General features: G+C 43.1%; 1 protein-coding gene and 1 long non-coding RNA gene across 4 annotated transcripts in view; one reads left to right on the top strand and one right to left on the bottom strand.

Annotated features, from left to right (window-relative positions):
- Positions 1–1,133: 1,133 nt before the first annotated feature.
- Positions 1,134–19,949, bottom strand: RNF146 (ring finger protein 146). The gene is made up of 3 exons (XM_084827474.1): positions 19,799–19,949; positions 10,368–10,508; positions 1,134–3,055 (listed from the first exon to the last, which is right to left on the bottom strand). Exon 3 carries the CDS (start codon positions 3,052–3,054, stop codon positions 2,005–2,007), a length of 1,050 nt encoding a protein of 349 aa, XP_084683600.1. The 5' UTR covers position 3,055; positions 10,368–10,508; positions 19,799–19,949; the 3' UTR covers positions 1,134–2,004.
- Positions 19,950–20,020: 71 nt separating this feature from the next.
- The window catches only part of LOC146359509 (uncharacterized), a 38,886-nt gene continuing 31,981 nt past the window's right edge, over positions 20,021–26,925 (top strand). For all 3 annotated transcript variants that reach the window (XR_014786687.1, XR_014786688.1, XR_014786686.1), the window contains exon 1: positions 20,021–20,160. This is a non-coding gene — a long non-coding RNA (uncharacterized LOC146359509). The remainder of the gene's footprint in view (positions 20,161–26,925) is intronic.

Here is a 26,925-nt window from a genome sequence, read left to right as displayed (position 1 = left end):
CCTATCAGTAATGCAAATTATCCGCTGCCATGACTTGTGATCATACTGAGCATGGCTTTAGCACGGAAGGCTGTTTCACATAATAATTGTGTCAACACTGTTGCATGAATAGCACGTACCTGACATTCACCTCATGTACAATGGGACCTAGTTCATGTGGTTCAATGAAACACTTGCAAAAGCTTTATGCCATAAAGTGCAGACTCATGCTGGGTTTTGGCAATGAAAGCATTTGTGCTCAGTGTCGGCAACCAAGACTTAAGAGCACATGCAGTGACTGCCATAAAGAATATAGCTGTTCACAGACTATCATTCAATTTTCAGATAATGAACACTAACTGTGTTTAACTACATATTACGTTCAAAGGAGTTATCCATTAAGACATCTGCGTTGAAACCACTGATTGGTCACAGAAGTACCATTTTTATACATTTAACAGTCTTCTGCCAACCTAGCAGTTCGAAAGCAAGAAATTGCAAGTAGATAAATAGATACCGCTTCGGCGGGAAAGGTAACAGCGTTCCGTGCACCTCGGAGTTCAGTCATGCCGGCCACATGACCATGGAAGCGTCTTCGGACAGCGCTGGCTCTTCAGCTTAGAAATGGAGATGAGCACCACACCCTAGAGTCGGACACGACTGGTTGGGGACACCTTTACCTTTTAACAGTCTTAACGCACAAAAAAAGGCCTCTATAAAAGGGCTATCAGTGCAAGGTGTCTATCGCTTTCCTATACAGTCGAGGATGTCTTGCTGGGGAGAGCAATCCTACTGCTCCGTGAGGGAAACCACCAACACACCCTCCCAGGAAGTATAGAATTCCCTTAACTATGGTTATGTTTGCTACAAGATCAACGCAGAGAAAAGGAGGATCACTTAAGTGTTTTTGCAACACCATGCATAAGCATTTTCTGATGTAAGTTATTTAAATACGAGATATAATTGGGAAAAGTATATTCTGACAGATGGTGCTGTGGCAGAAAACCAAGCCACAGGTCGCTATTTTGACAATTTTCTGCTGACTTAGTATCAATCCTGTCAGAATAGACAAGGAAAGAAAAGTGAATGAATGTTAATAGTACCATAGCCAATGCCATCTCCTTGCAAGCAGTAAAACCCTTCTACCCTAATGTGCAAGAGTTTTGTTTTATTTTTCTCATAGACATATGTTTTAACTCTGGTCATCTTGGTCACAGAATATGGTTCTTGCTGATTTTCAGTGCACTTGCTCCTACAATTAACAAAAGGCAGTGTCCATACTTCCTTTGAGAGCTGCCTTCAATATAACATGGGGACAGCCCTATGTGGAAACCGGGTCAGATTGTTGATAAAATGTAGTTTATTAAATTATAAATTTTGTAACAAAAACAAGACAGAACAAGAGACACAAACAAGCTATAGGGACTAGACAGGAGAGCCAATGAAGACACCATGAAGTGTTTACATGTAAAAACTCTGCAACAGAAGTTATTTTACATTTCATTGAGGAAGATGATTCATCTTTGTTTTAGTAAAACATCTGAACTTCAGAAGTCACACCTACTTTATGTTAAAATTAAGCATCCTGCTGAAACCCAAACTCATTCATTTCCAGTTTTAATAGTCCTTCCATACATCAATCCATGCAGATATTAAAGATACTTAATGCAACAAACAATGACAGTTCCAAGTTGTACAGTGAATATACATTGGTCAAAAAAGGGAATAGGGTTTTACTGGGGAAGAGGAATATACTACAAAATAAAATATGAGACATTTACAAAACTGGGTATTGCTAAGTAGCTGTCAAACCATTAACATGTGCCCAGTTTTTTTTAAAACATTGAGTCTTCCAGCCAAGACATGTTGAGAGACTGGTTTTAAAGTTAGATGACCAAGTCTGCCTTCCCCTTTCCCCTCCTCCCACACTGAAACACTTTAAATACACTGCTAGGCTGGAATGCAATGCCAATACAGACAAAATGTACAGGTACAAGACCGAGTTTTAAAAACATGGCTCTAGATTTAAACTTCAGTTATTGTGCACTGTCCATCAGGCCTTCTAGATCTTACACTGGTGCTTCCCACCCCACTCCCTGCCACTGGTCTATCCAAGGCTGGCTGATTTGCATTCAGATGTCTCTGCTGAGCAGAGGATACAGGCAGCTGAAGTTGGGCAGACACATCCTCACTATCGCTGCTAGCATCCGATTCTGTTTCCTCAATGGAGGTGTCAAGGACTGGCACCCTACTAGAAGACGATGATTCATGGTCTTCCTCTCCCTCACCCCTATTGCTCCTTTCAACCATACTGTTTCCATTTATTTGCAAGTTGGCAAAAGAGTTCTCTAGGGTGCTTGCATCAGGTGATGGCGTTGCAGGACTTGTCAGCTGACCATCTAGTGAAGGTAGGGGTCTAACAGAAACAGTTGCTAGAGGCTGCCCAGCAGCAGCTCCTAGAGCTGGTACACTGTCTGCACCATCAGCAGAACTCTCTCGTGCTAGATTGATAGCATTAGAGTCACAGTCCAACCTAAGCCCAGCCACTCCCTTCTTTGGAATATCTATTATGTCCCGTTTTATTTTCCTGCGACGTCCATGCTCATTTCTCCTATACTGAACCATGTTCTCAAGATCTGCCACATACAAGTACCCAGCAATTAACATTTCAGTGCTCTTTTTACCTTTAGAAAAGGCATCTTCCAGCTCCCTACTGGTACGTTCATCATATTGCCACCAACCATTTCTGCCTTCATAGTACCAAGCATATTCCCCATTTCCTCTGCTGGCTGCTTTGAGTTCCTCAGGTGACAGTAAAGTTGGCTTATCAAGAAAGTCCTCTGGGATCTCTTGCCGACAGAGTGCACATCGCTTTCCCAGCCAGGAAGCTCCTTTCACACACAGATAGCAGAAGACATGTTTACAAGGCAGACTCACAGGGTGGACACATGTTTGCAGACAGATAGCACATTCAGGGACCATAAGAGATGGTGCTGCGTTGGAACACGATTCATTTGTCTTCCTGTTCGTGGGAAGCATACTGATTGAGTGATCAATCTCACCGCAACCAGCCATCCTAGAGAGAATTGAAAATATCATATAACTTGGCATGGTGTTCTCTTATTCTGCTTTGCTTAATCACAAGATTTCAACCTCACTGTTTATAATAGCTGAATATTTTAAAGTTACAAAAAATGACATAAACACAACATTCAGAAGGCTTTGATAAACCAACAAAACTGATTATGGCTGCAACATATCAATCAGCGATGAGAACTAGTGTGCTTTTGTGAATGGATGTGGATTGGGAAACATGGATTCAAATTTCTGCTTGGTCATGAAGCTCACTTTTTCATAGGGCTGCTATGAGGATAAAATGAAGCAACCTAATATATGCTGCCCAGAGCTTCTTCAAGGGCAGGATGTAAATATGATAGAATTTAATACCACACTAGAGAAGGTGAAATATACTGGTGCCCAAGGTAGCTCTCTTTCAGAATTCTTTTTCCTCTGACCACCAACAATGGTGCCCTGTAAGCATTAGACACTTTCTTTTGTTTTTTGCAGGTAGGCTTTTGTGTGTGCGCATGCAGATTCTTAACTTTCCCAAGCTCAAGGATTCCAACTCTTTCCACATCCCTACATAGGCTGTTTCAAAATGTTTGCCAGCTTTACAGCACTAGGGTTCAGAGTGCAGGAATAATTTCCTCACATCCTGAATCTTTTTAATTTCCAGGAAAAAAAAATCAATTTCATTCAGTACTGTCTTAAGAGAGTCAACTGAGCAAGCACACAACACCATGTCAAGCTAAATTTGGTATAACTAACCTTAAGGAAAGTTGTTTCATTTAGCACTGGGCTTCTGGAGCTAGAGTGCTCCATCTTCCACTACTGGGATTAAAGAGCTCGGCCAGAATCAGGAACACCATGAGATAACATTTCCTAGATTTTTGTGATTTACAAGGAGAACAAAAGGCCAAATTCCTGTGTCCCAGGAAGGTTACACCATTTTAGGATTCTGTTCTGTAGTACTGAGATCCTTTAGATTTATATACTGTTCAGTGAAAATAGGCAATGGGTGATTGCCATGCAATTCTAGTCTCTCTGGGATGCAACTGATAATCTTGGATCTATTTTCAGGCCTGCCTTTGTCTTCACTCTGATGGATGACTTATGCTGGGAGATGGTCAGGGAGAATAGGAACCTGCTATTTCTTCTGGACCTCTCAGTGGCTTTTGATACTATTGGCAACAGTCTCCTTCTGGGTAGGTTGTCTGAGTTGGGAATTGGGGACATCATGTTTCAGTAGTTGCATTATCTTGAGGCTTGATTCTAGAAGGTTACCCTGGGGACTAGTGCTCCACCCTTTTGAGATTTATGCTACAGGGTCAAGCAGGATTTCATCTTGTCCTGCATGTTTTTTTAACATCTACATAAAACTTCAGTGTGAGGTCATCTGGGGTCTTGGAGGAGAGTATCATCAATATATGCTGATAACATTAATCTCTCACACACATCTGATTCAGGTGAGGTGCTAAAAGTTTTAAACTGGTTCTTGTGAACACTGATGGACTGGATGGGTGCCAATAAACTGAAGCTCAATCGTGACAAGAGTCAAGTACTGTTGGTGTGTGGTTCATATATTAGGCGAGGTGCTGCTCAATTTGTTCTAGATGGGGGATCAGCTACCTTTAAAGAATTTGAAGGTGCTCACAGATCCAGCTTTGTCAATAGAGGGCCGTATGGCAAGGTGTACCTTTCATCAGTTAGGGCTAAGTGCAGCAGCTGCAGCTCCCCCTAGACAAAGGTAGCCTGGCCATAGTTGTCCATACTGTGGTAACCTCCAGGTTAAACTACTACAATGCGCTGTATGTGGGGCTTCCTTTCAAGACTTCTTGGAAACTATGGTTTGTGCTTGCTTCTAAAAACCTACGCAGCTTGGAACCTGGGTGCTTGACGGAATTTCTACTTCTACATTAACCCGCCTGTGAACTGAGAGATGCTTCAGGCACCCACACCGTCTGGGGTGATGTGGATAACAGCCAGAGTAAGGGGCCTCTTTGGCTATGGCATCCTGTAGGTTAAATTCTTTCCCTAGGGAGACAAGCCAAACTCCTAGTTTAATGTCTTTTCAGTGTTATAAGCAAAGAGCTTTTTTTTTTTCCCAAGCTCCTAACAGTTTTGAACATCTGACTTCTATTGCTTTTTATTCTGTAGTTTTATTGATATTTACATTTTATTGAATTTTAATATTTTGTTTTTATTCTATCAACTGCCCTGGTCCTTATATATTAAAGGACAGGATAAAAAATTAAGATAAATAAAAGTTATATCATGCACCTTGTAACTGCTGAGGTGACTATTAAAGTGAACAGGTGCCATGACTTTTTAAGAACCTACTTTATGTCAAAGAAGTAATAAATCCCTCGCATCTTTCCCAAAAAGAATTTGTGGCCATGGTCAATATTGTCCTGGTTCACATGTCACAATGACAATTCCTGGATTGTTTAACCCAGGAATGGCAGTGATGAACCCAGCTCCTGGGTTGCTTTATGACATCCAAAACTGGGTAAAACCACAAAGAGTTAACCCAACAACAAATCATGGGCAATTGCTGGTCTAACTCTGGGTTGTTTAAGCCCTAAACAATCCAGAGTTTCTGGGTTCATTGACTCCCTATTTGCTTTTTGCCCGTGGGAGTTTAATAGAGAGCAATTTCACACATTAAAATATTAGACACATTTAAGTCCAGAGATTCCAAGCCCCACAGTGGACTTCCTGATGCATGCATTTGGCAAACACAAGGAAGGGTGATCAAGTATTAAGTAGTTTTTGAATTCAACTAAGACTTCTGCCAATTTAGATCAGCCTTCTCCAACCTGGTGCCCTCCAAATGTAGTTTTAGACCACAACTCCCAGCATTCCTGACCATTGGCCATGCTGGCAGGGACTGATGGGAGTTGAAGTCCCAAAAACATCTGGAATGCACCAGGTTGGGGAAGACTGATTTAACCCATGTCCAGTGAATTCAGGTCACAAAACTCAGGCAGAAGTTCCTATACTTTTATATATAGAGCCCTATATGACCTAACAAAGCCTTATACGGCTTGGGACCAGGCTACCTGAAAGATCACCTTCTCCCATACAAGCCTGTTCAGGTCTTAAGGTCTTTGCAAGAGGCCCTTCTTTTGAGACCGCCACTTTCAGAGGCACATTTGGTGGTGACACAAAAGAGGGTCTTCTTGGTGGCCGCTCCCAGACTGTGGAACTCCCTGCCAAGGGAGGCTAGGTTCACTCCCTCTCTGCTGTCCTTCCGCTGGCAAGCAAATACCTTTTTAATCAAGCAGGCCTTTGGTGTGTAAAGCGCATCTGTTGGGTTGGATGCTACTTTTATTCCTTTACTGTGTTTTTAATTGTGAATGCATTTGTTTTTGTTGTTTTATAATTAAGTTCTATTTATGATTGTAAGCCGCCTTGCCATTTTTCTTGGTAGAATGGTGGGGTGCCAATCAAAATAAATAAATAAACAAACAAACAAATAAATAAATGCTTGATCTATCTAGGGAAAAAATCAGCAGGTGAACATATATCCATCAAGGCTGCAAAACCTTTATCTGCTTATGGTTCTGGGTGAGTGTCAAGGTGAGATTCTGCATATAGTTCTGTGTAGGGAACAAAGTGTTGTGTGATTACTAAGGTCTCCACTTTCATCAAGCAAAAGTCGGGTGCCCCTCTAGAGATCCCACTAATAAAAATTGGAGTAGAATTTTCAATACATGTATTTATCTTCTAATTACCATAGGGTCAATTTCACTGTAGTCTTTATCCCACGTTTTTGCGCTGCTACTCCAACATTTTGGAGCTGATTTGGAGGGTGGGGGGAGAGAAGGGGCTTTTCCTCCACCTACTTATTCCAAGCTCCTCAACATCCCACCACCAAGAGCCAGCCCCAACCTTTCCGTGTGGTGGTGGAGGGAAAGGCCGGGGTTTATTCTGATGGTGGGCAGCCAAGTTGCTCCAAGTGCCTCAACAATCTACTGGCAAAAACAGCCAGTTCTTTTTCTAGTTAGAGCTGCAAAGGGGGCAAGAGATCACTGTCACTGCACTGAGCCTTCTAAAGCTCAGCATAACTGTGAGGATCCCTGCCCCAGCTCAAGCTAGAGAAAGTCTGGTCATTTTCATCGGAGAGTGATGAAACACTCTCCATGATACAGGTGGAAAGTGGAAATCCAGAGTCCTGAAACACACTTCTGCTGCCATAACCAAGACAAATAATGGAACCCTAGTTTGGGTGCAATAATCCAGTTAACACTGACTTAATTGAGACAAAGAGGGCTTTTCCATTGATAGTTTTCATTTTTCTGGAAGCACTCTAAGAGTCTGAAGCCCTAATATAATGATTATCAAAAGTTAGATTTGCTCTAGATTGCCCCTCGCTTTTGGCTTAGGTACTGTCTGGCACACTGATCCCAAGACTGGGTAAAACTTGTGCCAGTGTAGCCGAAGTATGATCCTCTGCTTGTGAATGCCAATGCAGATTCTCATGAAAGTGCTAATTTTGGATGTTGTGTTCCTGTGCTGGCCTTGATTGTGCCAATGAGACATCCAAAGCAATACAATTAAGCTTCTGTTGCACAGTTATACAGAAAGTGGTGGTGGTGGTAGACACGCACTACTGGAGAGAGGTTGTATCACTGCTAGTATTTTTACCTGTGTCTCAGCCAGTTGTTCACACAATCAAGTTTAAGTTACATCAGAACTTTAAATTCACAGTACTTCATCACATACAGTGATGTGGATTTTCCAAATTTTCTGGAAATGTTTCCAATGCAAATAAGGTTAATTTGCATAGGGTCATTTGCATAGGAAGAATTTCAGTTTTTATCAGAAAATTTCCAATGCAAAGTAGGTTAATGCACTTAAGATGAATATTATATCTCAAATTGTTTGTGTTACACGTAGGATTCCTTTACTTATATCTGACAAATATTTCCAAAAGCTTAATGCATTTTGCAAATTTTGGGGAGGTTCCAAGAATATCTCTGAAAAGGATGCAATTCCCAATTAAAAAAGGTGGGTTTGGTTTTCCAGATCTTGCTATATATCATCGGGCTTAGCTGCTGACCTGTACTAAATTTTGGTGTTTTCCACTTAGATGTGATTCTCCACCTTGGTCAGTTTTGAAATCTTCCTATCTGGAGCCTCTCTCCAAATGGATGGCATTAGGTTCTTGGCATGTTAGAGTGGACAGGGCTCCTCTCACAATTTTGGCAGTCAGAGACATGTGGTGTATAATTTCACGCCAATTACAGTTTAATCAATTTTCCCATGCCAAATTGACTCTATGGGGGAAATCCCGATATAAAAATTGGAAAGAAAACATTACTGTGGCAGACCTGGATGGATAAGATTATTTTTACCTTGGATTAATTATTGGATGCTGATGAGTTTTTGCCAATTGTAGCTTTATGAGTTAAATTTGATTTGCTAAATGCCAATACTTGCAACTGCAACATTTGTTAGAACCTAGATTAGGTCTTTTCCTCCCTTTTTTAGAATGTTGTAATAACTGAAACTAAGATCTTTAAAGCATGTAACTATATTAGTGATTTTTAAAAGATTTCTGTTGCCCTTTTGTAAAATTTATTTTGTTGAAACTCACAATAAAAATTTGATTTAAAAAATTTACATAGGAAACGTTTCAGTTTGCATTAGAAAATGTTCTGATGCCCTAGAGCAGGGATGGGAAACTTGTGGCCCCTTCAGATGTTTTGGCCTACAACTCCCACCATTGGCTATGATAGCTGTAGGCCAAAACATCTGGAGGGCCACAAGTTGCCCATCGTTGCCTTAGAGTGATGTAGGCGGACAATCCTATGGGGACAGGCAGCTGCCTATCCAATGCAGGGCAGGAGAAGCACGGAGGGGATCATTCCCGCTGCGTTTTGCCTGCCCTGCATTTGCAGCTAGACAGCCAATTTCCACTGTCTAGCCATGGGAAGGCGGAGCAGAGGAGGAGGCTGCTGGGCGACACGTAGGATGTGTTGTACTGGCATTTCTGCTTTCCCCGCCTCGGAATGTCCTGTTTTGGCTGCTCTGCACTCCTCTTCTGAGCATGGAGCTTGGGGCTGTTCCACGCTGCCTGTAAGGCAGCGCAGGAGCAGGAGGAAGGTCAGTTCTCCAGAAGCCAACCTTGAAGCGTGGGCTCCGAGGTCGGTTCCCAGAAAACCACATATCCTATGGCTGTCTAGCAGCCATAGGATTGCTCCCTCCATTTAGTATGTTTAATACATTTTTATTTAGTAAAAAAGCTTTAAAAAAATACCCTGTGTTAATTTTTTGCCCCAATAAACCACATGGATTTAGCCTGAAGTATCTGAGGGGGAAAATTAAATCACATTAAATTACATTTAATGTAATTTAAATGTTATATTATGTTGAAATATTTATTGGAATATTTGTAAAAATTTAAAGACAAGAGCACATACTTTCCTTACATTGTCTAAATTTAAGAAAAAAACAAAGGTACTGAAAACTGCCAACACACTAATTAATTTTAACAACCCAAAGAAATGTGCATGAAATGCTGACAACCACTCATTTCATCTATTTCAACTGAGTTCAACTCTCTTTCACGGAGGGAGCAATCCTATGGCCGCTAGTCAGCGTCTAGATGGCCACAGGATATGTGGTTTTCAGGGAACTGACCTTCCCTCCCCTTCCGCGCTGCCTTGCAGGCAGCACAGAACAGCCCCATGCTCCGTGCTTGCAAGAGGAGTGTGGAGTGGCCAAAACAGGGTGTCGGGGGGGGGGGGGGCGTTCCAGGGCGAAGAAGGCGGAAATGCCAGTACGACACATCCTATGTGTCGTTCAGCAGCCTCCTCCCCCACTCCGCCTTCCCACGCTAGACAGCCAAAATTGTCTGTCTAGCTGCAAATGCAGGGCAGGAGAAACGCGGAGGGAACTATCCCCTCCATGCTTCTCCTGCCCTGCACTGGATAGGCAAGTTCGGAAGCGACAGCCTATCTCCATAGGACTGCGCCCTAACTTTGCTGGGGCAACTTCAGTTTCACTGTCAATCCTTATTAGTTCCATTCCACTCTGAGAATATATTTGAAATATTATATATTTCAATAACATCAATGTATTCTCTCACAGAAATAATCACCTGAAAAACATTAATTACAACTTTGAAACTGTCAAGCTTGCCTAATATTGTATTTGCAATTGGTATACATTCATTTTTACTAATGAACTTATGAAAACGAAATTTTCCTGTGGAAAAATAAAGCACTGCAAACATTTCTGTTTTGGAAATTTTTCATGAAAAATTTTCTGCGTCACATTACTGGACACCTACAAGATCTACTTCACATTGATAACCTTACCTTTTCTTCTTATTGCTCTTCTTGGAACATATTGCAAAATTAATAGGTCATCGTTAAATCTATTCAGAACCAAGTGCCCCGTTTTCAACTGATAAGCTTATTCCTCTTGCATGCTGCTTGCTTGTAAGCGTCAGAGTTCCACTGCAAGTTAAGGGGAAAATAAAGTACTATCAAACTTAGTAACTACTTTTCTGTATCACCATTCCGACCAAGTATACATGATAGTTTGTATTTTACAACAATGGCTTACACTAGAACAGATACTATACAAAAAGGAAAATAACCAAATTCAGTTACCAACTATGTCAATACAATTACATAATGACCAGGTGAAATAGTCAATGAGACAGTTCTGAGAGGGAGGAGCCAAATGGGGCCACACTGTTTTGCTTCTTCCTCTGCTGCTGCCATGTGGAACAGCTGCCGATGTAGGTGGTTATGGGAGTGGGGGAGGCAAGCATCAGTTAGTTCCAAAGCCAATGGCCTTCCAATTGGAAGTCTTTAATTAGGAATTCAGTGACAAGATTAAGGGTTGGGATTCCCAACATGGTGCCCATAGGCACCAAACCACTTGCAGACACTTCTTTTGGTGCCCAAGAGGCTCCTTGCCTCTTCTGATTTTAAATTTTTTAAATGATGTTTTTAACTTTTAAAAGTTTGTTTAATTGGGAGGCATGCTGCAAAGTGTAGTGCTGGCTCCAGCACCATCTTTATTTCCAAAAATGCAACCCCTACAACCCACCCAACCATATGAAATGTGTTCCTTCACAATTTTACCAGTTCTGTGCAGTTCTAGTTTCTAAAACACAATACTACATGTCTAGACAACCAAGAAACACTGAAAGGCACTTTTTATTGAATTTGAGGATGCACTTTCAATTACCTACGCAGATGTATTTAAGTGAAATTTTACTGCATATAATAGATTCATCTCATATGCATGCAACAGAGTGAAGTTAAGAAATTGACTGGTCCAGCTGAGAGGTTAATGGTAACATATATAATTGAAAAGTGCTTTGGGCAAAAGTTTAGCTTATCTTCCAATTAAAACTTTTGAGTATTGACCTCCACACTTAAGTTTTGTGTGTGTTATAATTGTTTTACAGGTTTTTTTTTCTTTTAAAGAACTACCACAAGGTGAATAGGTGTCATCTGATTTTTCTTTAACTATTCTTTGAGGGCGGAGATGCACAACTCAAATTACTGAGTGCCACTTTACATGACTCATGAGGACCAGACTGCTATAACAGTGAAAGAAGCTTCTACATTAAAAGTATAACTACACATGTTTTATGTAACCTGTCCTTTAACAATTCCCTTCTTGTTCTCCTTTTCTCTCTCTACTGCATAGTGCACTCTCTCACCTTTCAACCACCAATCTGCACTCCCATCTAGTATCCCCTTTTCTTCTGGACCCTCCTCCTTACCTGCAGCGTCACAGGTCTCTCTGCAATCCCATCCCTGTAACACTCAGCACTTCCTCACCAAGGGCCATATTCCACTAGAGTTCTTTCTGTACTCCTAATCTCTTTGTCCCATCCTTATTCTTCCTTCACTGTCTTATTTTGCTCTATTTCTCTACACTCTACTCTTCCTTGCTGATTTCAGCATAAGAAACACACATAGTTTCACTCTCCCAGAAATTCATTTAGTGAATTGAGTCTCAGGCTGCAATCCTATACACACTTCCTTGGGAATAAGTCCCGCTGAATTCTACAAGGTTTATTTTTGAGGAAAGATTTATAGAATTGCACTATAAACACACAGGTGGGCCATGCAATGTGCCTAGTGATTGTATGAGGCTGGCAAAACTGGCACAACTCCATAACTTTACTCTGAATCCAGGAAGAAGAGAAACCAGGTGTACACAGTGATGTAGCCATTCTCCCATCCACACTTTTGATTGGCTTAGTCAGGCCTTAGATGTTTCCACAAAGAGGTAGGAAAAGGGCTCAAACAATATGTGTAATTCTCCTAGGTGAGTCACAGTCCGCCTATGGGCCTTATGTTGCAAATAAGAGTGATGTAATTCTATCAACTGTCCAGCTCCTCCAGGAAATTTACCTATTGGACAGGACCAAATTTGTTAAGAAATACAGCCACCTTCAAATCTTCAGTGTATGCAACTTTGAAAGTCACAATGTACTCCACCTGCAAGAGTGAACCATTCTCCACTCCACTGGACAGAAGGAAAATGAGGAAGATAAACCCCTAAATGTAAAAGGAGAACTCCAATTTTAAACTTTAAATTTAAAACACATTATGCCTTTAACCAAAATAAATAAGCATGTAATTATCTTCAGGAGACTGATCACAGCATAATTATAAGATTATGGCAAGGAAGCTTTTTTAATGGCTATAGGTTTGCCACAGGTTTTAAAAGAAAATTTAGAAAATGATTTCAGTTAACCTCCACATCTAATCTGCAATACACTGAACACTCAGTACTTATATGTCTCTTAGGGAGCAATCCAATGCCCGCTAGACAGCCATATGATATGCTGTTTCCCGAGAACCGATCTCGGGAAACAGCCTGCGCTCCAAGGTCGGTTCCTGGAAAACTGACCTCCCCACACTTCCATGCTGCCTTGCAGGCAGCGTGGAACAACCCCGTCCTATGCACTCGCAAGAGGAGTGCGGAGCAGCTGGAAAAGGGCGTAGCTGGGTGTGTTCTGGGGCGGGGAGTTTGGATGTGTCGTACAGCAGCCTCCTTCCCCGCTCCATGCTCCTGCAGCTAGACAACTACAATCAGCTGTCTAGCAGAAAAAGCAGGGCAGGAGATGCACGGAGGGAACAATCTCCTCTGTGCTTCTCCTGCCCTGCTTTGGATAGGCAGTCACCTCTGAGTTCAGAGGCGGCCGCCTATCTAGATAGGGCTGTGCCCTTAGCTAGCACTACACTTTCATCTACCTTCATATAAAAATGTTGACTGCTTTATTCTGTGCACTCTCACTTACTACCGCTTCACTCATGAAACACTGGTTCAAACAGAAAAGTCTTATAGCACCTCTGAACGTCCTTAGGCTTGGGGACCATCAGGACAAATTTGAGAGGCAGAGATTCACCACTGCCCAAAATTCACCACTGCCGATGTGCTAACTTGTACTGGCAATATGCTGAAGCGCACACTCTAGCTTAAGATCAGTGCAGGACACAGGAAAAAAGGTGGTGTAAGATATGCAATTCCCAGGTCACTAGGCAATGAATATACTCAGAAGAAGTGTGATGTCTACCAATTAAAGTAGGAAAGAGGCACAAACGAGCAACAGAATAGTCAGGATGGAACAAATAAACCCAGATAGCTGGTGAAGGCTACAGATAACCGGGGATAAGATGCTATACAAATGCAGCTAGAACTGCTTGACAATTCAGTAAAAATTGAGAGTGGGATTCTTGATGGTAAGTGATCACACAAATTGTTCCTGCAAAGGCAATTCTTTACATTTTCCTTCCCCAGTGAACATACAGAAAGGCCAAGTCTCACTGTGGCTCATTTGAAGTTCTGGAAAAACCCTTTTCAAAATAAACTTTGACGCAAGTAATACTGTCAGACCTAAGATCAACGGATTGTAGCGAAGGAAGACCACTGGAAACAGGCTGGAGGGAAGAAAAAGACAATATCCTGTCTAGGAAACACCATCACAGATAGGCTTGGAACAACCCTATTAATTTACTATTTGGCCACAACCATTTATAGAAGAATTGCTACTTAGAAGGATGGCCCTGCCACTTCTACTGAATATAGAATGCTGTATCCATGGGAGCACAACTACTTGTACCCCAAGTAGCTGTAGTCAACAATATCCATCAGACTATAGTGCTTGGCTCTCTTTTCATTGCCACTTTCTAATGTCATTGGCCATTAAATTTCCCGAAGTGCAGCAGTGTACTCAGACAAAGGTGATACGTTTTCCTCTGAGAGAACCATATGTTGCAATCTAAGCCATAAGGTTCCTGCATTTGGGAGGCATTTTTTTAAAAAAACATCAACATTTGCTAAATGAATGTTTTTTTTCCGTATCTAATAGGCTATAGTATAAATGAACTATCTTTTATAACAATATTTGTGTGAATCTTTTTACAAATATTGGAAAACAGACTTGAGACAGGAAACTGATTTGCTCATATTTTAAACTGATATTCCATGATGCCTTTCTGTATGCAGTAGCTACAGCTCTAAAGCTGAATGTAGTTGCCTACCTCATCCTAAATTTAAGAGATTAAGGGTACAATCCTATGCATGTTTAGACGGAGAAAAGGCCTACAACTCCCAGGATGCCCCAGCCAGCATAGGATTGTGCCCTTAGTGAAAAATATTTTGCACTATTTTTTTAGACTGTTGACTAACTGGATGGAATATCTAGAACTGAAAGGACAAGTAGCCATTAATAAAACTATGCTATGGCTTTTCTCAGGAAACAGAATACATTTCAACATTCACAGTCAAACCCATTTAATACTTAGTAAGCACAAAAATGATCTGCTCACTCATTTCAGCTGAAACTGAAATGATTTCAGTCCTAGAATTTTCAGTTCTAAATATGCACAGAGACAGCAACATCTTAAGTTGAGATCTATACCAGGGGAAAAAGGCTGCTTCTATTTCAGCTATCTTTATGCCACTACTTATAGAAAGCTATATATTATGTTTTGTTCTGATCGTATGTTTGTTCTTCAGTGCTGCCATGCCTATATACTTTGCTTCATAGAAACAGATCAAATAAGAACACATATTAGATATATATCAAATATGAACACAACTTAATGAAAACATTGATGGTCATCTTCTGGTGACAAAATGTGAAACTTGCAAGAACACTCTCAAAAACGCACCTAACGTGCACACTGCAGAATAATTGTGTTTCTGACATAGGTTACCCAATTTCCTATTCTTGAAATGTAAGTTCTATCTACCAACTATTCCCATTATTTTTTTATTACATTTCTATACCGCCCAATAGCCAAAGCTCTCTGGGCAGTTTACAAAGATTAAAAATACAGTATACAGAGATTAAAATTCATTAACATAAAAAACACATGAACAGACCATATACACAAAAGAACGTATCTAAAACAACTTCAAACAAGCAATCTCAAAGAAAACAACCGTAATCATAACACATTCCAGGATCAATTAAAACTTATCATATGCTGCCAAATGCTTGGGAGAAGAGAAAGGTCTTAGCCTGGTGCCAAAAAGATAACAATGTTGGTGCCAGGCAGGCCTTGTTGAGATCATTTCATAATTTGGGGGCCACCGCCCTCTCCCTTGTTGCCGTATTCTGAGCTTTCCTTGGGGTAGGCAGCTGGAGGAGGGTCTTAGATGTTAAGCGTAGTGTATGGGTAGTCTCATGTCAGGAGAGGCGCTCCAACAAGTATTGTAGTCCCAAGCCGTATAAGGCTTTATAGGTTAAAAACCAGCACCTTGAATCAGGGTCGGAAACGTACAGGCAGCCAGTGCAAGCGGGCCAGAGTCGGTCTTATATGTTCAGACCTTCTGGTCCCCCTTATCAATCTAGCCACTGCATTTTGCAAAAGCTGCAGCTTCTGAACCATTTTCAAAGGCAGCCCCACATAGAGTGCATTGTTGTTCAGTCGTTCAGTCGTGTCCGACTCTTCGTGACCCCATGGACCATAGCACGCCAGGCCTTCCTGTCCTGCGCTCTCTCCCGGAGCGTGCTCAAGTTCATATTCATTGCATCCGTGACGCTATCTAGCCATCTCATCCTCTGCCGTCCCCTTCTCCTTTTGCCTTCAGTCTTTCCCAGCATCAGGGTCTTTTCCAGGGAGTTTTCTCTTCACATTAGGTGGCCAAAATATTTGAGCTTCAGCTTCAGTATCTGTCCTTCCAATGAGCACTCAGGGTTGATTTCCTTTAGGATGGACTGATTTGACCTCCTTGCAGTCCAGGGGACTCGTAAGAGTCTTCTCCAGCACCACAGTTCGAAAGCATCAATTCTTCGGCGCTCAGCCTTCCTTATAGTCCAGCTCTCACAGCCATACATTACTACTGGGAAAACCATAGCTTTGATTAGACGGACCTTTGTCGGCAAGGTGATGTCTCTGCTTCTCACTATGCTGTCTAGGTTTGCCATAGCTTTCCTCCCAAGGAGCAAGCGTCTTTTAATTTCATGGCTACAGTCACCGTCTGCAGTGATCTTGGAGCCCAAGAAAGTAAAATCTGTCACTGCTTCCATTTCTTCCCCTTCTATATGCCAGGAAGTGATAGGGCCAGATGCCATGATCTTAGTTTTTTTAATGTTGAGTTTCAAACCAGCTTTTGCACTCTCCTCTTTCACCCTCAACAAGAGGCTCTTGAGATCCTCTTCGCTTTCTGCCATTAGGGTGGTATCGTCTGCATATCGGAGGTTGTTGATAATTCTCCCGGCAATCTTAATTCCGACCTCTGATTCATCCAACCCGGCATTTCTCATGATGTACTCTGCATATAAGTTAAATAAGCAGGGTGACAATATGCAGCCTTGTCGTACTCCTTTCCCAATTTTGAACCAATCGGTTGTTCCATGTCTGGTTCTTACTGTTGCTTCTTGACCCTCGTACAGGTTTCTCAGCAGACAGGTAAGGTGGTCTGGTACTCCCATCACTTTAAGAATTTGCCACAGTTTGTTGTGATCCACACAATCAAAGGCTTTAGCGTAGTCAATGAAGCAGAAATAGACATTTTTCTGGAATAGAGTGCATTGCAGTAATCTAATTTAGAGATTACCAGAGCATAGACAACTGAAGCCAGGTTATCCCTGTCCAGATAGGGGCGTACCTGGGCCACCAACTGAAGCTGGTAGAAGGCACTCCGTGCCGCTGAGGCCACCTGAGCCTCAAGTGACAAAGAGGGCTCAAGGACAACCCCCAAGCTACAAACCTTCTCCTTCAGGGGAAGCGCAACCCCATCCAGAACAGGTTGAGCACCCTCCATCCGGTCAAAAGAACCACCTGCCAACAGCATCTCAGTCTTGTCTGGATTGAGTTTCAGTTTATTAGTCTTTTAGATTTAGCACAGAAGCAATCTTGTGTACATTTATCAAAAACTAGACCACAAACTAATTTTCATCTCCCATATATAAACAAAACACAGTGAGGAAAACCCAAGGCTCAAAGAACAGCTAGAAGAACAGAGGTACTATCATTAAAAACACTTAGTTGCAACCTTTCAAAATTCTGAATCATCTAGTACTTCTGTGTACTTTACTTTCTATCCCTGTATCTCAGTACAGGATAAATTTAGGTAAAGATGAAACTTTGAAAATATAACCAGGAATACACAAAACAGTTGGATAAAATCAAAATCATAGGTACTCATCTTACCTATATTTTGAGGGATAAGGGCAGCCTTCCTCAACCTGGTGTCCTCCAGATGTGTTGTAGTCCAAAACATCTCGAGGTCACCAGGTTGGGGAAGGCTGAATTAGGGAATAATAAAAAACAAACTGGGCACCCCTAACCCGAACTTCAGCAAATGATCAGAAACATTTTTAGCCATATTTTTACCATTACTATTGGAACCAATAATCCCCCCTTTCAATCCAGTGATAGTGTACTGAGCTGCCATTAGCAGGTTTCTTGTACTGCTAAGCTAAGATGAAGGGGAGATGGCCTACATTTAGTGATAGGGCAACATGGAGCTGCGTTTCATGTAGACCAAATGTCAGCAGTGGGCATTCAGGCAACTTGATGTACCTGCAGTTCCCTGGATCAGGATGCCTACATCTAATCATTGCTCACATTGGCTACAATGAACTACATCCAATGGCTTTCTGGCCACAGGATAGCTGCCTTGTCATGCTGTGTTTAATACTAACACTCGTCAACCACCTTTACCGACCCACATTGTCAATGAGTCTACATCTCCTGTTACAACCATAAATATTTGAGAAGTTATGGCCTGATTTGTTCAGTAAACTGCTGTATCATTTCACATTTCTGCCTCCAAAACCTTTCCTCCAAATGCTGAGTGAACTGAAGAACAATAAGAACATGGGTTCTCCACATTACACATATTTTGAACTATCTGAAGCAACTCCTCCAGATTCTAGCTTTACTTGACTTCAGGGCATCTGGTAAAGAAAAAATGCAGTTGTGACAAAGCTGGCTGGGAGTTGTAGTCCAACATACCTAGAGTGTGCCAGGTCGGGGAAGGCTGATATATATAATAAAGTGTTCTGTCAACTATATGTCAGTTTTATCCAAAGCTTACTGCTTAAGCCTCATGTATTTTTCTAGATGCAGTTCTACCAAATTACTTAGCAGAATTACCAAAAGGCCCCATGACCAAAGATTTAAGAAGCCTAGCCTCTCAGTTTCTCTTAATCTGAGATATTTACAAAAAAATTAAATTAAGAGCATCCAAATTACATGCCAGTAGTTATTTAAAATGTGTATGCTGCTTTTCAGCCACACTGGTTCTCAAAGCAATTCACAACAATTTGTGGATGATAATGCCCTCACGATGACAGATTTGGCATACCAGGTGCCATCAAATGGTTTCATGTGGCTCTTTGTTCTGTTCCCCACAAAGGTGGTGCAAGTGGCAAAGGAAGATCCAAGACCTTTCCTATCCATTTTTTTCCACATATTCTCCACTGTACAGTTACCATATGAAGGGAGCAGCACAAGTGAAACCAACCAGAACATTTTAAAATTCTGGTTAAATTATGAACAGTAACCAGCCCAAGAAAGAGTCATCTCACTTTTTAATTATATGCAGCTATTAAAACGCTAAAGACAAGACAGTTTCTCTCCCAGTTCCGCCTCCTCCCCAATCTCTAACGACTGGAGGGAAGAGAGCTGCGATTATTCTACGTTTCCTCTGGATTAGGAAAATAAAGAAGAGAAAACGCATCAGAGAGAAAGAGAGAGAGAAAACAAACAAACAAACGAACAGGAGGAAAAGCAACTGAGAGAGACATCGTGACAACAAGGATGGTCACAAGGGAGAACATCCCCGCTGCCCACCAGTAGCCCCCCCCCCCGCGAGGGCGCGTGTTAGGTGGGAGGATGGGTGGGCTGGAGGAAGAGGAGCAGCAGCAGGACCAGAAGGAAGAATGTGGCAGCTAATGGCCATTTCCAACAAGTGACCGCACAAGCCTGGGCGAGGGGAGGGGGCGCGGCGGGCCAGAGGCCGGACCCACTGCACGGCCCGAAGAGCTCGCTCGGGGCGACGGCGGACGACGACGACGCGGGGCCTTTGTTCGGTTCTCCGCTGCCCGGAAGGAGAAAGGCGAAGCGGGGGGAGGGGTGGGCAGGGGAGGGGGTGTCGGCTTTCTGCGAGGGAGAGCGCGAAGGAGGCCTCGGCCGCCGCCGGAGTCCCTCGCTGGGTGCCGAGCGAGGAGGAGGAAGACCCCATCCCCAAATGGCAGGCTTCGGGACGGAGAGCGTTGGCGGCGCCACTCCGCTCGCTCAGTCCGCGCACTCACCTCCCTCGCGGGGCCCGCCTCGCCGCTGCCTAATTCCTCTGCAAGCGGCTACCGCCGAACAACAACCGTCTCGGCCCGTCCCCGCCGCCGCCGCTCTCTCCCGCCGCCGCCGTCGCCTCCTCCGCTGGGCGATTACGCCGCGCCACCCTCCCCCCTCCCGCCGCGTGAGGCCGCGAGCGAGGGCGCTCGAGCTCCGGCGACGTCAGCACGCAAGGAGGGCGGGGCGACGCGCTGGAGCCGGAGTGGGGGGGGTCGCGGTCGAAGCGCCCCCAGAACGGAAGGAGAGCGGCGGCCCACGGAAGTGCCCCGTGGTGCCGCTCCGCGCGCGTCCCTGGGCCGGGCGCTGCTTCGTTTTGCCCCGGGTAAGCGCACGAGGCGGTCGTCGTCGTGACGACGTCCCGCCAGCGGGGGAAGCACGAACGTCTTCCAAGCCGCACCGAGTTGAATGCGGCCGGCTCCCAAGGGAGCGCGCTCAGATCGCAGCTTTGTTTTACAAGTTAATGAACTAGGCTTCTTAGCGTAATCGTGGGCAAGTCCAATGCTTCGTGGTGTTGCCTCCCAGAAATATTCTTAAGAGTGCCGTCTTGAACGGGGGGGTGTGACTTTGTTTTTTAAAAAAAACCCTCAAAAACCTTCCGGTGCACAATAACAAAACAGACCGCAGGCGTAACCGTATACTGTCTTGGAAATACATATATACACAGCCGCGCACACGCAAGGCTTAAGGAAGTTAGGTTTCAAAGGCCGTGTTTCCCTGCAGCCTGGTTCATTTTCATAGTTAAGCAAAGGGAGGAATACATGTTTTAAAAATTACCACACAATGGCAAAAATTGTAACATTTTCATAACTACGCAGTTCAGTACACATTAGCGAGTTTGATCCAGAGTTCAGATAAAACACGGCAGCTATTCAGGGGTAGGGCTGTCACTCCAATAGCTAACTCAGATGGAGAGTGCCGACAGAATGGAGCCAAAAGGGCGCCGCCAAGAAACAAGAGGGAGGTATCGGCATGCTTTGGGGAACCCCAAGATTTACAGAAGTACAGAAAAGTTTTCTTTAAAAGACCTAAGGGTGAAAATATCCCCACAAAGGGCCCAGTGAAGACTGAGGATTCTCAGTGCCCATGAATGTTGAGTGTTAGAACAGAAAAATGGAAAACTGTCCAGGGGGAATGGAATGGCTTGCTTAAGCCCCTGATAGCTTATGAGGAAGGCATGACAGGCTTGCTAGAATCCTGAACATCTGCTAGGAGGTGAGGGTAGACCACAACGTTTTGTTCCATATTCCCCTTGCCAGATGTTCCGGAGAAGCAACAGGAGACTGCTCTTGTGAACCACTCAGAGCGCTTCGATTATTGGGCAGTATAGGAATGTAATAAAAACTTAAAGAAAACATCTCCATCTTGCTCAGTTTGTGAGCTTTCCAGAGTCATCTGGTTGGCCACTATTGGGAACACAATGCTGAACCCGTGGTCTGATCCTGCATAAGCTGTTCTAGCATTCTAATATTAGTACATGACTGTACAATAGATGGGTTCAGTCCTGGAATACAGTGAACAGGTTATTGGATAAGCTAGCATCCATCTTTTCAGGCCGACCTCTCTACCCATATTTCCCCTTGTGCCTCACAGCTGCCATAGTTACACGTAGAATTAACTTTTGCACAACTTTTGATTCAGTGCCAAAGCTGGTTGCGCCAAGGAAAAAGACCTGAATGTGGTCCTGTCCCGGTCATTCAGCCCTTAGTGCAAGATACGATTGTACTTTTAAGAGAACGAGCATTTAAAAGCTAGCATAATTACAAACGTAATTCCTTTACTAAGCTTACTTCTCTTTGGCCTAAAGGCAATAGAAGCATTGTCTTTTAAGTGGTCTTCATTAATAAATGCAAAGTCAAAAGCTCCATAATATTTCTAAAAGGAACTCTCAGAAGACAACAGCATAAAAATCAATGCTTTAAGTCTTCTCATGCAAAGCAGTTATAAGTATGGTTATGCAGTACTTACATAACCAAAAGTGTAATGAGCAAATTTGACCAGTTTGCTATGGTGTACAGGAAATAGTAGCATTGATTAAAAAAAAAAGAGTACTGTGATATCAGTTATTTAGATTGACGGAATTCTGTATGCCACTGCAACAACGCCAACGAAAAGGTTTTGACAATGCTGTTTATAGCCTTCTCAGAACTAAACATATTCCTGGGGAAAACCCTCTAAGTGAACCGAGCTGTATGTTAATACAATCCATAGCCTGTTTTTGTGTTCACAGTGATTTTTTTTTTTTACAAGCTCCACGATAATGGAAATGGCTGCTGGCTAGTATGACCTGGATCTCTGTGAACACAAGGAGATTTCTCCATTTGATCCCATTCACAGGAAAGGTCAAATGGGGGTGGGGGTGGTAAGAAAGTGAAATGGGGGCAGGGGAAATAAGCAGCAATAGGCATCTTGGGTTGCAGTGAACCCATGGGCTGTTGTAGGGTTATGGGTGATTTGTTACCCATTGCATGTTGTGTCATGCCCCATGGCATGACATGGCAAGCCATGCTGACGAGGGTAATTATGGAAATCCCCCCGGCATACAACTGGCACAAACGTGGGGGTGTGGGGATAAGCCACTGTGGCTTATTTCCCCCCTCCCATGATTGTGTGAACCAGAGTATCACTGAGGTGGCTCTGAGACTGAAGCAAGGTGAGTGCTCCAGCAGAGAGAAAACTGTTTTGTCTGTAGCCACATCTAAATGTTTTACTCAGAGCTTGCTTAATCAGGATCCTTTTTCAGCACTAAGGTCATAGGATGGTTGTTATTTATGGAATTTCTTAGCCATCTTTCTCTTAAAATAGACCCAAGGTGACTTACGACAAAATTATTAAAACATACAAAATATAAAATAGCTAAAACCAATTTCCATTAAAAATATCAAAACATATTAAAACAAATAAAACATTAGTATGGTCCATAACCAAAACAACTGATACATAAAAAGCCCATCATATGCCTGGGAGTAGAGGAAAGTCTTGACCTGACACCAAAAAGTTGACAGTGTTGGTGCCAGGTAGGCCTCACTGGGGAGAGCCTTCCACAGTCATGGGGCCACCACTGAAAAGGCCCTCTCTGTTGTTCCCATTGTCCGCACTTCTCTTGGAGGAGGCACTCAGATGTTGATTGCAATGTATGGGTAGGTTCATACCAAGAAAGGCACTAAGTATTACAAGACAGGATTGTCCTTTTGGACTAGTTACTCATTTATTTGGTGTAAGCTTAAGGCCTTCTTAAATGAACAATGCAAAGAAATCGAAGAAAACAATAGAATGGGAAAGACTAGAGATCTCTTCAAGAAAACTGGAGATCTCAAGGGAACGTTTTGTGCAAAGATGGGCATGATAAAGGACAAAGAAGGCAGGGACCTAACAGAAGCAGATGAGATTAAGAAGAGTTGGAAAGAATACACAGAAGAACTATACAGGAAAGATATTAATGTCCCTGATAGCCATGATAGTGCGGTCACTGAACTTGAGCAGGACATCCTAGAGAGTGAAGTCAAGCGGGCCTTAGGAAGCATTACTAACAACAAAGCTAGCGGAGATGACAGCTATTTAAGATCCTAAAAGATGATGCTGTTAAAGTGCTGCACTCAATATGCCAACAAATTTGGAACACTCAACAATGGCGATAAGACTGGAAAAGGTCAGTTTACATTCCAATTCCAAAGAAGGGCAATGCCAAAGAGTGTTCAAACTACTGTACCATTGCGCTCATTTCACATGCCAGCAAGGTTATGCTCAAAACCCTACAAGCTAGGCTTCAGCAGTATGTGAACCGAGAACTACCGGAAGTACAAGCTGGGTTTCGAAGAGGCAGAGGAACTGCCTCTCCTCTATCAAATCCTTTGATCGCGATTTGGCGATCAAATCGCCAACATTTGCTGGATTATGGAGAAAGCAAGAGAATTCCAGAAAACCATGTATTTCTGCTTCATTGACTATGCTAAAGCCTTTGATTGTGTGGATCACAACAAACTGTGGCAAATTCTTAAAGAGATGGGAGTACCAGACCACCTTACCTGTCTCCTGAGAAACCTATGAGGGTCAAGAAGCAACAGTAAGAACCGGACATGGAACAACTGATTGGTTCAAAATTGGGAAAGGGGTACGACAAGGCTGTATATTGTCGCCCTGCTTATTTAATTTATATGCAGAGTACATCATGAGAAACGCCGGGTTGGATGAATCACAGGTCGGAATTAAGATTGCCGGGAGAATTATCAACAACCTCAGATACGCAGATGATACCACCCTAATGGCAGAAAGTGAAGAGGATCTAAAGAGCCTCTTGTTGAGGGTGAAAGTGGAGAGTGCAAAAGCTGGTTTGAAACTCGACATTAAAAAAACTAAGATCATGGCATCTGGCCCCATCACTTCCTGGCATATAGAAGGGGAAGAAATGGAAGCAGTGACAGATTTTATTTTCTTGGGCTCCAAGATCACCGCAGACGGTGACTGTAGCCATGAAATTCAAAGACGCTTGCTCCTTGGGAGGAAAGCTATGGCAAACCTAGACAGCATAGTAAGAAGCAGAGACATCACCTTGCTGACATAGGTTCGTATAATCAAAGCTATGGTTTTCCCAGTAGCAACGTATGGCTGTGAGAGCTGGACTATAAGGAAGGCTGAGTGCCGAAGAATCGATACTTTTGAACTGTGGTGCTGGAGAAGACTCTTACGAGTCCCCTGGACTGCAAGGAGGTCAAATCAGTCCATCCTAAAGGAAATCAACCCTCAGTGCTCATTGGAAGGACAGATACTGAAGCTGAAGCTCAAATATTTTGGCCACCTAATGTGAAGAGAAAACTCCCTGGAAAAGACCCTGATGCTGGGAAAGATTGAAGGCAAAAGGAGAAGGGGACGGCAGAGGATGAGATGGCTAGATAGCATCACCGATGCAATGAATATGGACTTGAGCACACTCCGGGAGAGAGTGGAGGACAGGAAGGCCTGGTGTGCTATGGTCCATGGGGTCACGAAGAGTCGGACACGACTGAACGACTGAACAACAATTATTTTTGTCTCGTATATGCTAGCTTCCTTCACAGCTGCATACGAAAATCACTCATTTGTATTTGTCTCTCTCAAGTGTCTTTTGCAGTTCAGATAGCAAATATTCTCAGGTATTAATGTCATCTACATATTTACTCAGCTTGGGATTCATCATCCTGGGGTGTACAACCAAATTATTAATGAGCATACTATATTGGAAAATAAAGACACACAAGAATGATCACTGAAGGACACCCTGGGTTTTGATGTCACTTGTCTAAATTTAGATTTATGTTGTGGCTCATGTTGTGGCTGATAGTCTGCTGACAAATCAGTCAATTTACTGTAGTGTTTCTATGGGTACAGATTTTTTGCTCCTGCAGTTAGTGGGACTGTTCACAGGATATTATTTGAACCGATGCACCTCTTCACAGGATATTATTTGAACCAATGGGTAAACTCCCCTTAATATAAATGCACTTGCAGGTCTAACTTGGACAATTGCTAAGTTCCATGGCCTGTTTTGCTCATAAACTTGGTCCCCTCAGAACCTCTCCATTTGTACTGAAGAGGAATTTTCCCATAACAAAAGGAGGTAATATAGCAAAACATAGAATGTTCTATTCATGTAACCAACAGATGGTATAAAATCTTCCAATAAGATTCAACTGTCACCATCTTGAGGATATTCTTATATTGGATCCGACCAAGGGTAATTTCTAGTCCAGCCCTCTACCTTCAACAGTGGCCAGCTAGATGCCACTTGGGAGTTCATAAGCAAAGCATGGAGCATTACCCGCTGTTGCTTATCCAGACTGTTTGGTAATCAGAACTATATAGCCTCATGCCTTAACTTGGCCGAGGGGGGTGACACCAAAGACCTTCTGTCCAGCACTAGTCCTGCTTGGAAATCTGCATGGCATGTGGCTAAGGTTTCTAATCATGGACTTTCAAATAGGCCTGAATATTTCCTCCCAAAGGCCTCAATTGGCTTCCATCAAGCACTCACCTCTGCTGCCACTCCTGTATTGTCTTGTTTCTCAACCGCTCTACCACCTCTGTCTCCTGTCTTATATTGAATTGTTTGACCTGATTTGACTTCTTCCAGGGTGCTTCAAGGGGGGGGGGGACTCCTAGTGCTAACACTCAAAAGACAATGTGCAGCTATTCCATCTCTCCCCGCCCCCTCTCGCCTTAACAGATTTTTTTCTGGTAAGAAAAAAGACAGAAGAAGCAGTTGAAAAACACAGGAGGGCTGCAAATGGAAGATGATGTCATCTGGTCCTCCCATAAGTTCCATGAATGAGGCAGTGTGATTGCATTGTGAAAGCCTGATCTGGAAACAACCCAGTCACCACGTCTCCTTGCTCTTTCCCTTCTCTGAAGAGTTTTCCCTCTGCAGTGCTGTGACTTTCTCTCTCTCTTCCTCTCTGTGTCCTTTCTCTGCACTTAAGTCACACCTCATTTCCTCTTCTTTGTCTGTGCCCCTGCTGTCCACAGCAGTGGTGTAGTGGCACTAGGGCTCATAGGGATGCAGTGCTAGTACTCCTTTATTAGCATGGATGCTGATGTCTTCTGCCACCCCCACCCCCCGAATTCCATGTTTCATAGATCATAGAATTATAGGGTTGGAAGGGGCCTACAAGACCACTGAGTCCAACCCCCTGCTCAATGCAGGAAGCCTAATTCCCAGGCAGTCTCCCATCCAAGTACTAACCAGGGCTGACCCTGCTTAGCTTCCAAGATCAGGCACATCCAGCCCTTTGCTCGTCCTCTGAGCTTAGCTGCAGTCTTCACAGTAGCTGGGAGGAAATGAATTTTTCCAGCAACAATGACCTGGTTTGCATGTAACCGTGGCAAATCATGGGTTAATGAATCCATTATTTGCCACAGTGCATGCCAGGTGCATGCTGCTGTCTCTTTAAATGGCCTCAGATTGGCCCGATCAGAGGTTGCTCCATGACATCCAAACCTAGACCCTATGGGTTAATTGTGGGTTAATCAACCCAAACTTAACCTACAATTAGTAATTAGGTTAACTTTGGGTTGTTTAACCCATGCCTAACCCATAGTATCTGGGTTTGGACGTCAT

This window comes from Heloderma suspectum, chromosome 1 (genome assembly GCF_057233095.1).
Source record: "Heloderma suspectum isolate Gila_16-S chromosome 1, 16-S_ref, whole genome shotgun sequence".
In the NCBI taxonomy this organism is placed as follows: Eukaryota; Metazoa; Chordata; class Lepidosauria; order Squamata; family Helodermatidae; genus Heloderma; species Heloderma suspectum.
Note: the sequence above shows the minus strand (reverse complement) of the source record. Positions and strands in the feature narration are given on the sequence as shown.